Source organism: Heterodontus francisci, chromosome 2 (genome assembly GCF_036365525.1).
Source record: "Heterodontus francisci isolate sHetFra1 chromosome 2, sHetFra1.hap1, whole genome shotgun sequence".
NCBI classification, from domain to species: domain Eukaryota; kingdom Metazoa; phylum Chordata; class Chondrichthyes; order Heterodontiformes; family Heterodontidae; genus Heterodontus; species Heterodontus francisci.
Window position 1 is genome coordinate 16,235,763 of NC_090372.1, and position 15,609 is coordinate 16,251,371.

Genomic DNA, 15,609 nt, shown 5'->3' on the forward strand with positions numbered 1-15,609 from the left:
TGAGCTACCCAAAATGGCGCCTGGCGTGGCCGTTACCAGAAGTGTGCGCATGTGGCACGGATTCCATTTTGGAACAGAAATGGCACCCTAATTCTGAAAATATGGGCATTACACAAATGAATTTTGCAGCCAGCTTCTCCTTATTTACTATCAAAATTCTTCATGATTTTGAACACCTCTATTAAATCTCCCCTTCACATTCTCTGCACACCCTTAAACACGGGTGAGGTCCCGGAGGACTGGAGAATTGCTAATGTTGTCCCCTTGTTTAAGAAGGGTAGCAGGGATAATCCAGGTAATTATAGACAGGTGAGCCTGACGTCAGTGGTAGGGAAGCTGCTGGAGAAGATACTGAGGGATAGGATCTATTCCCATCTGGAAGAAAATGGGCTTATCAGTGATAGGCAACATGGTTTTGTGCAGGGAAGGTCATGTCTTACCAACTTAATAGAATTCTTTGAGGAAGTGACAAAGTTGATTGATGAGGGAAGGGCTGTCGATGTCATATACATGGACTTCAGTAAGGCGTTTGATAAGGTTCCCCATGGCAGGTTGATGGAGAAAGCGAAGGCGCATGGGGTCCAAGGTGTACTAGCTAGATGGATAAAGAACTGGCTGGGCAACAGGAGACAGAGAGTAGCAGTAGAAGGGAGTTTCTCAAAATGGAGACGTGTGACCAGTGGTGTTCCACAGGGATCCGTGCTGGGACCACTGTTGTTTGTGATATACATTAATGATTTGGAGGAAAGTATAGGTGGACTGATTAGCAAGTTTGCAGACGACACTAAGATTGGTGGAGTAGCAGATAGTGAAGGGGACTGTCAGAGAATACAGCAGAATATAGATAGATTGGAGAGTTGGGCAGAGAAATGGCAGATGGAGTTCAATCAGGGAAAATGCGATGTGATGCATTTTGGAAGATCCAATTCAAGAGTGAACTATACAGTAAATGGAAAAGTCCTGGGGAAAATTGATGTCCAGAGAGATTTGGGTGTTCAGGTCCACTGTTCCCTGAAGGTGGCAACGCAGGTCAATAGAGTGGTCAAGAAGGCATACGGCATGCTTTCCTTCATCAGACGGGGTATTGAGTACAAGAGTTGGCAGGTCATGTTACAGTTGTATAAGACTTTGGTTTGGCCACATTTGGAATACTGCGTGCAGTTCTGGTCGCCACATTACCAAAAGGATGTGGATGCTTTGGAGAGGGTGCAGAGGAGGTTCACCAGGATGTTGCCTGGTATGGAGGGCGCTAGCTATGAAGAGAGGTTGAGTAGATTAGGATTATTTTCATTAGAAAGACGGAGGTTGAGGGGGGACCTGATTGAGGTGTACAAAATCATGAGAGGTATAGACAGGGTGGATAGCAAGAGGCTTTTTCCCCAGAGTGGGGGATTCAATTACTAGAGGACACGAGTTCAAAGTGAAAGGGGAAAAGTTTAGGGGGGATATGCGTGGAAAGTTCTTTACGCAGAGGGTGGTGGGTGCCTGGAACGCGTTGCCAGCGGAGGTGGTAGATACGGGCACGATGGCGTCTTTTAAGATGTATCTAGACAGATACATGAATGGGCAGTAAGAAAAGAGATACAGACCCTTAGAAAATAGGCGACATGTTTAGATAGAGGATCTGGATCGGCGCAGGCTTGGAGGGCCGAAGGGCCTGTTCCTGTGCTGTAATTTTCTTTGTTCTTTGTTTAACAACCCCAACTTCACTAGTCTCTCACATAACTGAAGTCCTGCATCCCTTGCATCATTTTAGTAAATCTCCTCTCGATGGCCTTCCTAAAATGTGATGCCCAGACTTGGACACAATATTCCAGCTGGGGCCTAACCAATGACTAATAAAAGCTTAGCATAACTTCCTTGTTTTTGTACTCGGCGGGGGGAACAAATGGGTGCGACTGGGTCCTGCAGATAGACACAGCAATGCTAGCAGTGCAGCCCCAAGGACTGAGATTCAGTGCCACAAGAGGTTCAGTGAACTCACACAAGTGGTCAAGGTGAGTGAATGAAGTTTCAAATGCCATATCTCAGATCTGGAAGTCAGGATTTCCCCACAAGCAGTCAAGGTTTAACTCCACAGCATGCATGTGATGTCACTGGCAGGTTACCCACCTGGAAGTCAATTTTATCAGCAGGCTTGGTTTCCAGTCATGCAGGGAATGCTGGAGAAGAGGCTGCGGGACCCAGAAAGCCTGAGCCCCAATCTGGGGGAGTTGCGTAGAGGCTAATGGGATGATGGGGATCAGTGGCGGCATTGGAAGCCTTGGTGGGTGGAAAAAATTGGAGGCCTGTAGGAAGAGAGTTAGAGGCCTTGGGAGCGATGGAGAGGTCAGAGATCTCGGGGGAGGGCGGATTGGAATCAGAGGCCTGGGAAGGGGGAGATCCAGGGCTGGAGGGGTGGAAGGGGGAGATCCAGGGCTGCAGGGGTTCAAGGAGGAGGCCGGGCAGTGGGGGTGTCCAGTCACAGGGAGGCTTGATAAAACAATCCTTGCCTCCCTATAACTGTCGAGTTTCTCAAAGGTCTGGGAAACGCAGCCGTCCAAAGTTAAATTCAAAATTATACATAAAAATGAGATACCTAGACTTATATATTTGAAATGCCAACCTGCTTCCTGGGAACCGGTCAGCTGCCCATCTCAGGTAGGAGGTTAAAATGTTAAAAATATGAATCCTGACTCCAACCCACCCACTTTGGGTTTAAATGGACGCATGACGTCCTCTCAGGTCTAACCCGACATTGTCATCAAACCTGCAGACAAGAGTGGTGCTGTTGTTGTCTGGCGTACATTCTTTGTTCCAATCCTACTCAGGCCCCTCTCCCCAAACTCTTTTTCCGGTACATTGATGACTGTATCGATGTCGTTTCCTGTTCCTGCCCGGAACTGGAAAACTTTATCAACTTTGCTTCTAATTTCCACCCTTCTCTCACCTTTATATGGTTCATCTCCGACACTTCCCTTCCCTTCCTCGACTTCTCTGTCTCCATCTCTGGGGATAGGCTGTCTACTAATATTCATTATAAGCCCACCGACTCCCACAGCAACCCCGACTACACTTCTTCACACCCTGCCTCCTGTAAGGACTCCATTCCATTCTCCCAGTTTCTCCGTCTCAGACGCATCTGCTCTGATGATGCAACCTTCCACGAAAGTGCTTCTGATATAGCTTCCTTTTTCCTCAACCAAGGATTCCCCCCCACTGTGGTTGACAGGGCCCTCAACCGTGTCTGGCCCATTTCTCGCACTTCTACCATCACCCCTTCTCAGAACCATGACAGGGTTCCCCTTGGAAAGTTCCCACTTTCCACCCCACCAGCCTCCACATCCAAAGGATCATCCTCCGCCATTTCTGCCACGTCCAACGTGATGCCACTACCAAACGCATCTTCCCCTCCCGTCAGCATTCCGAAGGGATCATTGCCTCTGTGACACCCTGGTCCACTCCTCCATTACCCCCACCACCTCATCCCCTTCCCACGGCACCTTCCCCTGCAATTGCATCACTATCCAAGGCCCCAAACACTGCTTTCAGGTAAAGCAGCAATTTACTTGTACTTCTTTCAATTTAGTATACTGTATTCGCTGCTCACAATGTGGTCTCCACTACTTTGGGGAGACCAAATGCAGATTGGGTGACTGCTTTGCGGAACACCTCCGCTCAGTCCAAAAGCACGACCCCGAGCTTCCGGTTGTTTGCCATTTCAACACAGCCCCCTGCTCTCATGCCCACATCTCTGTCCTGGGATTGCTGCAGTGTTCCAGTGAACAGCAACGCAAGCTCGAGGAACAGCATCTCACTTACCGATTGAACATTGAGTTCAATAATTTCAGAGCAATTTTAATTTTTGGTTTGTTTATTTTATTTTAGTTTGTTTACTTTGCTTCCACTGTGCCTACCCACTATTTTTTTCATGTCTGTGCTTGGGGCCAGGACTGTTCATTTCTCTGTCAATTAACACCCTCTCTGCACTAACGCTTTGTCTTTCACCACACCATTAACATACCGTTTGCCTTTGCTCCATGATCTTCTGGTCAGTTATTCTCTGTGACCTTGTCCTATCAACACCTCTTTGGTTATCTCTTGCCCCACCCCCACTTTACTTTCTTAAAGCCTATTACATTTCGAATATTTGCCTGTTCTGATGAACGGTCACTGACCTGAAACGTTAACTCTGCTTCTCTCTCCATAGATGCTGCCAGACCTGCATTTCTTGCTTTTATTTCAGATTTCCAGCATCTGCTGTATTTTGTTTTTGTGATCGGAATGCACTATCTGAAAGGGTAATGCGTAGATTCAATCGTAATATTCAAAGAGGAATTGCCTAATACTTGAGGGGGAGAAATTGCAGGGCTGTGGGGAAAGAACAGGTGAATGAGATTAATTGGATAGCTCTTTCAAGGATGGCCTGATTGAACTACTTATGTACTGCATCATTCTATGAAATTCAGTTACGTAATAGCAACAAGGGAAAGATGCAGTGCAAGGACAGAGATATCAACCTGCAATACAATGCAGAACAACGGAAACACATTGTACCATTAGAACAGCTGTTACTTCCTTCAACTGCAATATATGAAACACAGTCACGTCTGGGTTTGGTTTCAAATCACCTGCAACATGCAATAAGGTATTCTAAAATTCAAAACGCTGGAAGACTCATCTGACAGCAAAGCTGCAGAATTTCCCAACCGTGGTAAGTTTTCACATAGATTGCTTTCAATACTTTTTCTTTAAAAGTATGCGTTAAAAAAACTATTTTTGAACTGTTTAAAACGTAAGCAAGCATATTTTCCTTCCTTTAAATTGAAATGTTTGTGTCAAAACAAGGACTAAATGCCTTTAGAGAATAGGAAGACTTTAACATTGAGAGCTCACATCACATAAAAATGTGAAAAGTATGTTTGCAAAGAAGAATTGTTAGTATTAGCATTTACTATCAGGTTATTTGAAAAAAAAAATATTTTTCAGCAGATAACAGTCTGCCCCAGTACATCACAAGGTACTGTGCTTTATTTCAGGTGTGTTCTGCAGATCCGATTCCTGGTTTCCAACTATGACAGACTACGAATATTATGGTGAAAATGCCACACTCCCCAGTGCATATTTTGTACCATTATGTGAGAATACTGAAGTTGGAGATTTCAGAGAGGTTTTTATGCCCTGTTTTTATTCAGTGATATTTGTGACAGGGCTTCTGGGCAATTCTTTGGTCATTGTGACATATGTGTGCTATGAGAAGCTGAAGACCACGACAGATGTCTACATGATGAACCTGGCGATCGCTGATTTGTTCTTCCTTTGCACCCTACCATTCTGGGCAGTTGATACATACACTCAATGGATTTTTGGAACTTTTATGTGCAAAATCGTGAATGGTGCATACACTGTCAACTTCTACTGCTGTATGCTAATACTCACCTGTGTGAGTGTCAACAGGTACAACGCAATTGTTCAAGCAACCAAAACGCTCAACAATAAAAATAAAAGATTACACAGTAGGTTAGGTTGTGGAGGGGTTTGGGCAATAACAATCATTTTGGCTCTTCCAGAATTCATATTAAGTGAAGCATCTACTGATATATCCAATAAAACTACCTGTACTATGGTGTATCCTTCCAATTCAGGCTTCATCATCAAAATGGGAGTGCATGTAACACAGATGATAGTGGGATTTCTGACACCCTTTGTGACCATGATCATTTGCTATTCAATCATTGCAAAGACTCTACTCCAAGCTAAGGGGTTGAAGAAGTATAAATCATTAAAGATTGTAGTCGCAGTTGTAGTTGCATTTGTGATTTGTGAGCTGCCATTCAACATTGTATTGTTGATGCAAACTCTACAGCTCATCAAGGAAGAAATCTCTAGTTGTGAATACAGTGCAAATGTAAGCTATGCAATTATTGTAACGGAGAGTATTGCATATGTGCACTGCTGTCTCAATCCTATTCTTTATGTATTTCTTGGAGTGAAGTTTAGAAACAGTTTTCTGAAGATTTTAAAAGATACGGGATGTATCAGTCAAAAACAATTGGCTGGGTATCTGAAAAGTGAGTGTGAGACATCACAACCTGTATCATGTGTATCTGAGATGACAACAATGTATCCTTCTTAAGAGATTCTGCACATATCAGGATGTATTATTGTAAATTGAAGAAACGGCATAAATGGCTGTTGCTACCCATTTCCAGCTTTTCTGGTTTTTTTTGATTTTCTGCCGCATTATATTAGAAGATCAGGGGTTTGAACGTGAATCTCCAAACTAAATCAAGTTCAATTCCATACTGTATATATTTTTTTCACACAATCTGCAAGTATAAAATGTGTTTAATGATGTGCAAATATGTAATTTCAAACAAAACTATTCATGGGACTTTTAAAAAAAATAAAATGCGTTTTGAAAATCATACTAAGTTTTCTGTAGTTTAGCTTTTAGCAAAGGCAAAAATCCATTCAACCTCGTGTGCAGCATAAGCACCGGTACAGAAATGTCGGGCTGAATAGCCTATTGCTGTGCTGTAAATTGTATGTAATTCAACCTTGTCACAGAAGGAAGGTAAAGAAGTAAACACAGCCCAACAGAAGATTAATGATGAGGGATAATGGGCTGGATTTTTAAATCTGTTCGGGGTCTGAATCGGAGGCAGCAGGTGCGCAATTTGGTGCCGCCACAATCCCAACCCCATGTCATTTTGGATGAGAGCAGCACGGAGTCGGATTGGTTGCTCGCCGCTTCCCGGCAGGAAACCACCAAGGCCAATTATTGGCATTTACAGGGTCTTATCCCCCATCAACTTGAATTTCCAATTAGCAATGCAGGCAATCCACATTGGCCCGGACCATGCCCAGGCTCTTACAGTGGGCTCAGGGTAGGAGATGGGTGGGGTGCACGGATCATACTGTGGCTGTCGACTGGCACGGGGTGCCCATTCAGCATCACTGCTAGGCAGCTGTGGCTTTTCAAACGAAGAAAAAAATTTACCTAGCCTTCTCCCTCTATCTTCAGATCGGCAGCTCCCACCTAGGCTGGTGGGGCTGCCGGTCACTGAGTGCTGGAAGGCCTCCCATTGGCCCTCCAGGGTCAGGAGCCTGCCTGCCATCTCCAATTGGATGGCAAGCCTGCTCGCTGGCCTTCAATTGAGTGAGGATTTGAAACTCTCAGTGGGCATGCTTCAAGCATGCTGTGCGGTGTCAGGACCCAGAACTAGCCCTCATTTCCAGTTCCCGACCCAACTGGAAATCCAGCCCAATGCCTCTGACTTTGATAGCTAATAATCGTAGAATTCAGTATTAGTCTGTTTGATCCATGATGCAACCATGGGCTCTGCTGGTAGATATAATTCCACCTAGTGTTATGGCTGTTAGTGTTTCAATGCTAATCGATCAGCATGTGGGCTGTCAGGCACTACTTAACAGAGATAAAAGTTGCAGTGGCCTTTGAATCATCTATGATACGCAGAGATATGTTTTGATAGTTAGCAGTCATAGCTCTCCAGCAGCTCATCGCCTTCCTGTCATCAGGTTATAGAACCACCAAGAGCAACTAACATCCTGCGTGGGAGCAGGTTAACTACTGCATTGATGCTTTGCCCCAAATAAAAGAGAAAAATAAGCTCTAGATGAAATTTGGTGACATCAAGAAATATCGAACATAAAGCATTCCAATGGAGACCGGTGCGATTGGAAGCAATCTGTCAAGCACATCTGAAAAATATGGTTTGTCTGAACAGAAATGTCAGTAAACTGACACCTCAAAGCTGCTACACAGAAAAATAGACTGACTCCACAATTATGAAATGATTGAGTCCATTGAAAAACCTGTGGCTATATGAGCTTTTTAAAAATTCATTCTTCGATTTTGAACGTCACTTGCTGGGCCAGCATTTATAGTCCATCCCTAACTGCCCTTGAGAAGGTGATGGTGAGCCACCTTCTTGAACTGCTGCAGTCTATGTGGTGTAGGTACACCCACAGTGCTGTTAGTGAGGGAGTTCCAGGATTTTGACCCAGTGAAGGAGTGGCAATATAGTTCTAAGTCAGGATGGTGAGTGACTTGGAATGGAACTTGCAGGTCATGATGTTGCCATGCCTCTATGGCCCTTGTTCTTCTAAGTGGTAGAGGTTGTGGGTTTGGAAGGTGCTGCTGAAGCAGCCTTGGAGGGGTGCTGCACTGCATCTTGTAGATGGTACACATTGCTGCCACTGTGTGCTGGTGGTGTAAGGGAGTGAATGTTTAAGGTGCTGATCAAGTGGCTACTTTGCCCTGAATGGTGCGAAGCTTCTTGAGCACTCTTGGACAGGCTTTGAGGAGTCAGGAGATGAGTTACTTGCTGAAGAATTCCCAGCCTCTGGTCTACTCTCGTAGCCACAGTATTTATGTGGCTGGTCCAGTTATGTTTCTGGTCAGTGGAAAACTCTAGGATGTTGATAGTGGGGGATTCGGTGATGTTGATGCCGTTGAATGTCAAGGAGAGCTGGTTACATTCTCTTTTGTTAGAGATGGTCATTGTCTGGCACTTGTGTGGCAAGAATGTTATTTGCCATTTATCAGCCCAAGCCTGAATGCTGTCCAGATCATGCTGTGGGCAGGCGCAGACAGCTTCAGTATCTGAGGAGCTGCAAAAGGTACTGAACACGGTGCAATCATCAGCGAACATTCCCACTTCTGCGCTTCTTTTGGAGGGAAAGTCGCTGATGAAGCAGCTGAAGATTGTTGGGCCTATGATACTACCCTGAAAAACTCTTGCAGCAATGTCCTGGGGCTGAGATGATTTGCCTCCAACAACACAACCATCTCCCCAGGGCCTGATGGGATCTACTCTAGAATACTGAGGGAGGCAAGGGAAGAAATTGCTGGGGCCTTGACAGAAATCTTTGCATTCTCATTGGCTACAGGTGAGGTCCCAGAGGACTGGAGAATAGCCAATGTTGTTCCTTTGTTTAAGAAGGGTAGCAAGGATAATCCAGGAAATTATAGCCTTACGTCAGTGGTAGGGAAACTATTAGAGAGGATTCTTCGGGACAGAATTTACTCCCATTTGGAAACAAACAAACTTATTAGCAAGAGACAGCATGGTTGTGTGAAGGGGAGGTTGTGTCTTACTAATTTGATTGAGTTTTTTGTGGAAGTGACGAAGATGATTGATGAGGGAAGGGCAGTGGATGTTATCTATATGGACTTTAGTAAAGCCTTTGACAAGGTCCCGCATGGCAGACTGGTGCAAAAGGTGAAGTCACAAGGGATCAGAGGTGAGCTGGCAAGATGGATACAGAACTGGCTCGGTCACAGAAGACAGAGGGTAACAGTGGATGGGTGTTTTTCTGAATGGAGGGATGTGATGAGTGGTGTTCCGCAGGAATCAGTGCTGGGACCTTTGCTGTTTGTAGTATATATATATATATATAAAAAAATAAATGATTTGGAGGAAAATGTAGCTGGTCTGATTAGTAAGTTTGCGGACGACACAAAGGTTGGTGGAGTTGCGGATAATGATGAGGATAGTCAGAGGATACAGATCGGTTGGAGACTTGGGCGGAGAAATTGCAGATGGAGCTTAATCCGGACAAATGTGAGGTAATGCATTTTGGAAGGTATAATGCAGGTGGGAGGTATACAATAAATGGCAGAACCCTTAGGAGTATTGACAGGCAGAGAGATCTGGGCGTACAGGTCCACAGGTCACTGAAAGTGGCAACGCAGGTGGATAAGGTAGTCAAGAAGGCATACGGCATGCTTGTACAGCTGTACAGAACCTTAGTTAGGCCACATTTAGAATATTGCGTGCAATTCTGGTCGCCACACTACCAGAAGGACGAGGAGGCTTTGGAGAGGGTACAGAGGAGGTTTACCAGGATGTTGCCTGGTCTGGAGGGCATTAGCTATGAGGAGAGGTTGGAAAAACTCGGATTGTTTTCACTGGAACGACGGAGGTGGAGGGGCGACATGATAGAGGTTTACAAAGTTATGAGCGGCATGGACAGAGTGGATAGTCAGAAACTTTTTCCCAGGGTGGAAGAGTCAGTTACTAGGGGACATAGGTTTAAGGTGCGAGGGGCAAAGTTTAGAGGGGATGTGCGAGGCAAGTTTTTTTACACAGAGGGTGGTGAGTGCCTGGAACTTGCTGCCAGGGGAGGTGGTGGAAGCAGATACGATAGTGACGTTTAAGAGACATCTTGACAAATATATGAATAGGAAGGGAATAGAGGGATATGGGCCCTGGAAGTGCAGAAGGTGTTAGTTTCAGCAGGCATCAAGATCGGCCAAGGCTTGGAGGGCCGAATGGCCTGTCGCTGTGCTGTACTGTTCTTTGTTCTTTGTGTTAGGTACGACTCCAACCAGTGGAGTTGTCCCCAATTCCCATTGACTTCAATTGTGCTAGGGCTCCTTGATACCACACTCGGTCAAACACTGCTTTGAAGTCAAGGGAAGTCAAGGGAAGTCACTTTCACCTCATCTCGCCTGTATGTATGAGTGCATCATATACTACCATAAATTGAGGAAGGCAGATATTTATTCTCATGTGGTCTGTGTGTAATCGTAACTAGCAAAATGGAACTATTATGAGAGAACTTGCAAGATGGCTTGCTAAAGCACCATTCATGTACCTAAATGTGTGTAACATGTAATCTGTGTACCATAAAATGCATTATAGCCATCCTGGGTACAAAGTTAAGCTGAACCTTTATAAAGCTCTAGTTAGGCCTCAGCTGGAGAACTGCGGCTAGTTCTGGCCACCACGCTTGAGGAAGGATGTGAGGGTCCTTGAGAGGGTGCAGAGGAGATTTACCAGAATGGTTCTAGGGATGGAGAATTTTAGTTACAAAATTAGGTTGGAAAAGCTGGGTTTGTTCTCCTTAGCACAAACGATATTGAGGGGAGAATTAATAGAAGCATACAAGATTATGACAGGCTTAGATACGTTAGACACAGAAAAACTGTTCCCAATAACAAATAGCTTTAGGACAAAGAGAGACAGATTGAAAGTTTTGGGCAAAAGATGCAGGGGGAATCTGAGGAAAAGCTTTTTTTAAGCGGCAGGTGGCAATGGCCTGGAACTTGTTGCCCACAAGGGCAGTGGAAGCGGAGACGATCAAGGACTTCAGCAGGAAGTTGGAAGCTCATCTGAAAGAAATAGACGTGCAGGGCTTCAAGGAGCAAGTTGTGGAGTGGGACCGACTGCACAGCTCCCTGGAGAGTCATGGACCTGATGGGCCGAATGGCCTCCTTCTGTGCCATTAATGACTCTTATGATTAGGAAGGAATGGGTGGTTGTAAATAGCAGGGCACAACCCTGTAGCTGTGGGAAGTCCAATGCTGGAGTTCATTAAACATGATATTCGTAAAGGGTAAGTTAGAAAAGATTTCCAAGGACAGTTGAATCCTCAGCAGCAATTTTCGAATTCCGCCCGGAATTGACAGAAAGTCAACAGAGTGGCAAAGCTGCCTGCCGATATCAGAAAACTTAAATCCTGCCAGCAACCTGTGTACATGGCCTGTAGTAGGGCAGAAAATCAGCCAGCTTGCAAGTTGATCTGGCTTGCGGATCAGGATAGCGATTGCCGGGGTGGGGGGCAGTTGTGGGCTTCAAACAGACAGACAACGAGCTACAGTTCTTTTTGTGACTGCAGTAGCAGCACTTTCAAGCACCACTGGTTAGGACACACTCCACCCATTTGTACCTATGAATAGCACCTACAACAGGTTTTGGACCTCAATTCGCCCATTTAAGCAGCTTCCCATCTATTTCAAACAGGCATGCTGTTCACCCATTTGAAATTGCCTTTGGCTGTCAATGGATTGGCTGAGGCTCCCCTCCCCCACCATTTTCAACCAATGGGCCTGGCCTCCCCTATTTTTCAGAAGAACAAGCTGTCAGCAGTTGAAAAACAGCCTCTCTACCATAAACGACTGCTGAAAAAGTAAATCTTTTAAGATGGGAATTAGATAGTTGCTAAGAGGAATATTAAAAGGGGACAGATAACATGGGGATGAGATGTTGTGGTTTAAAAAAAAACTGGTGCAAAGTTAATGGGCTAAGTAACTTGTTTCTGTGCAATAACATTCCTGGGGAAATTTTCCTCCTCTTTTCAGCATAGGTTCAGTGCTTAACTCGGGCAAGTAATATCTCATGGCAGGTAAATAGGACAGAAGCCTTTTCTCCAGTTTCCAGCATAAAACAGATTCTCTGCTCCACACCCAAATTCCCTTTTTTTTTGGTCCTTCCTGTCCAACTTGTCGAGTCTATAATGAAAGCCACCGATGCTGCAGCTCCAAGTTTCCTGCTTTTAAACTCACATAGCACTTGTGGAAACTGAGAATTTAAGTCACAGCTGCTACCACCAATTGAGACAAGCCAAAGTGAAAAGTTTCAAAGCCAAAGATGAGATTTTCACCTGCAATTTCTGCAGTTGAGACACACTTTCTCCCAGTGTTTTTTTTTAAAAGCCTATCTGCCTGTACAGATGTGGACATATTTCTGATAGGGCAATGCCACTGGGAAATTTTCAACCTCTCCCAAGTCCTAAGCCACAATGAGGGCTTCTCAGCAGCAGCTATTCCCAATGTGCATGCTATTATCATGCAGGAGGAGCAGCAGAGTATGGAATAAAGGAGAATCAGGTAGTAATTAAAGAGAATGCACTATACCAGATATTAGCCCCACTCCCACAATATACTGCCAACATTGAGAATAGGAGGGCTTTAGAAAGAAGATGAGGCAATAGGGTAACTCTATCGCCAGCTACATGAGGACTTGTAGTCACACTCATCAGCCCATACTACTTCGCTATAGCTAAGATGATCACTGCACTATTATGGCACAGGCTCATTTCAGACAGCCACGGGGGGGTCTCTAATCTCAGTCAGGCTGCAGTATTGGCATGCAACTCTTCAGCTGACTGGCGCACTTCACAGGAGAGCTGATGAATTCATCAATTTTGAATCACAGCGAGCCAACAGCAAAGAAGGGCCATCCACTGTTATGATATTGCTGGTTTTCTCAACTGTTGGTATCCACGTTGCTTTGTGAGCTCCTACAGAAAAGTCCCTCAACTACCTGAAATAGGAAGGGCTTCCACTCCCTCAATGCACAGATTGTGCATGACAGGGCGGCACAGTGGCGCAGTGGTTAGCACCGCAGCCTCACAGTTCCAGGGACCCGGGTTCGATTCTGGGTACTGCCTGTGTGGAGTTTGCAAGTTCTCCCTGTGACTGCGTGGGTTTTCGCCGGGTGCTCCGGTTTCCTCCCACAGCCAAAGACTTGCAGGTGATAGGTAAATTGGCCATTGTAAATTGCCCCTAGTGTAGGTAGGTGGTAGGGAATATGGGATTACTGTAGGGTTAGTATAAATGGGTGGTTCTTGGTCGGCACAGACTTGGGCCGAAGGGCCTGTTGCAGTGCTGTATCTCTAAATAAAAAAAAATAAATAAAAATGCGCACAGAACCCTACAAGTCAAAATCATAAATGCTGGAGGTTGGCATGATGCATTCATCCTACAACATTTGGCCATCCTGACCTCTTGCGAAGAAAATCAGGTCAACAGACGCCCTCTGAATGAAGAAGTCGACACACCTCTTCGTAGATAAGGATCCTGCTAAGAGTGGACCAAACAGCAGCAGCAGATTGCTACACTGTCACATATGACTACATGATAGGTCATCTGGTGGATCACTGGTGGCGTAAAGGAGCACTTGTGCTGCCGAGATTGGTCAGGAAGAGCTCTCTAGTATGGTCCAGATTGTGTGTCATGCACATTTGTAGCCTACTGTGCTGGTCATATATTTGACATTTAAAAAGGGCTGCACTTCATCAGCAATAGCTTTGTTGCAGCCAGAGGTACATGAGAGCACCACATTGACCTACATTCAAACCGCATCAGAACACATCTCACCACTGACTATAACATGACAACATATCAGCCCTCATTGCCCCTACAGAATTGCGCCAAAATCATTTCTTGATTCGATGTCAGAATCAAATAAATGCATTCTTTACTAAATCAATGAATAACAGCGTAATGCTAGTGCATATTCTTCATGTATTTAATATGTAAAGCAAATCCCAGTCTCTCAACCTTTGTATATTTCTCCTGCCCTCTGTTCTTAATGTAACATTGTATCTCTGGCCCATCATTCTAGGTGCCCCAACTACTGGTAACAGTCTGCTTCTATCTATCCTGCCCCAACCTTTCATAAACACTTCGATCAGATCACCCTATAGCTTTAATTAAATACATTTTCAAATTCTCTAGAAAATCTGCACTGTGCCCCTTTTGAAGCTTCAATATCCTTCCTACTGTGGAGCTCAATACTGCACAGTACTCTGAAGTCTCATCAAGGTTTTATATTTGTGGGGGGGGGGGGGGCAGAGGGTGGGGATAGACAGGTTCTTTCCTTGACCTTGTTTGACCTGAACCTATGATAATTCAAAGGACCTGGAATAAATATTGAAGTCTCCTACATCCAAACACGTCCCTACCACTCTGTCGATCACTGTGCCCCAACCTCTGGTGGAAGGATATACCAAGGGTTGGTTATAGAAGAATCTGAAATGTTGGCGGAAAGCTGTGACACTGTGAGAATGATTGTCAGGCTAATGCTTCAACAACCTACGGATGAACTCTCACAATTTGGGTACAAGACCCAGAGGTTCATTAGGAAGATTTTGCAGGGTTGACTGAGTCTACATTGCTTGTCCTGATCTGATGTGCCTGTCCCTTTCTTTGACTTATTATACAACTATATCTGCTTTCCCATCCATGCTCATTGGCGGGTTAGGTTAAAATCGAGACTTTAATGTTAATGCAGCAACGCTGCAAATACTGACTAATCAGTTTTTTTTGTTAAATCGGTACATACCAAAAAAATGGCAACAATATGCAGTATACTAGCAGAAGGTCAGTTTATAGTTCCAGTAATTCAAGACACAAAAACACTGTTTCTATGTGTTCCAAGAAGCATGACATTTGTAAGTGATGAAAATCGGTCACAGGCAATTTAAATTTTAATGTGTGAACTGATAACTGGTGCAAGGTGAGAATACAGATGAGTAAGAACTCCAAAGTAATTGGTTAGAAGAATCATCTCTTGATAAAAGGGCTTTAACATCTGCTGAAACAGGGGCTATTTTTGTTACACCATATGCAGCCACAACCCACTAAAGTTGAGAAATCAGCAAATTAGGATTGCTTTTTTTTTTAAGTGTAGATAAGATTAAGGGGAGATTTAATAGAGATGTTCAAAATCATGAACTATTGCAACAATTTGTATTTATTTGGAACCTTTAATATAATTAAACATCCCAAGGCACTTCACAGGAGCATTATAAAGCAAAATTTGACAATGAGCCACATAAAGAGATATTAGGGCAAATGACCAAAAGCTTGATCAAAGAGATAGGTTTTAAAGGAGTGTTTTAAAAAGGAGGAAAGGGAGGTAGAGAGGCACAGAAGTCTGGGGAGGGAATTCCAGAGCTAAGGGCCTTGGCAGATGAAGGCAGTCACCAATGGTGGAGCAATTAAAATCAGGAAGCTCAAGAGGCCAGAATTAGATGAACACAGATATTTCAGACAGCTGGAGATTACAGAGATAGGGAGGGACGAGACCATGC

The 15,609-nt window shown here is 44.5% G+C and overlaps 2 protein-coding genes across 7 annotated transcripts in view; one reads left to right on the plus strand and one right to left on the minus strand.

The window, feature by feature from the left end:
* The window catches only part of fyco1a (FYVE and coiled-coil domain autophagy adaptor 1a), a 225,776-nt gene that overhangs the window by 106,934 nt on the left and 103,233 nt on the right, over positions 1–15,609 (minus strand). The window lies entirely within an intron of this gene.
* Positions 4,443–6,390, plus strand: LOC137382689 (C-C chemokine receptor type 7-like). The gene is made up of 2 exons (XM_068054978.1): positions 4,443–4,693; positions 5,019–6,390. The coding sequence occupies exon 2, from the start codon at positions 5,054–5,056 to the stop codon at positions 6,113–6,115; it is 1,062 nt and encodes a 353-aa protein (XP_067911079.1). The 5' UTR covers positions 4,443–4,693; positions 5,019–5,053; the 3' UTR covers positions 6,116–6,390.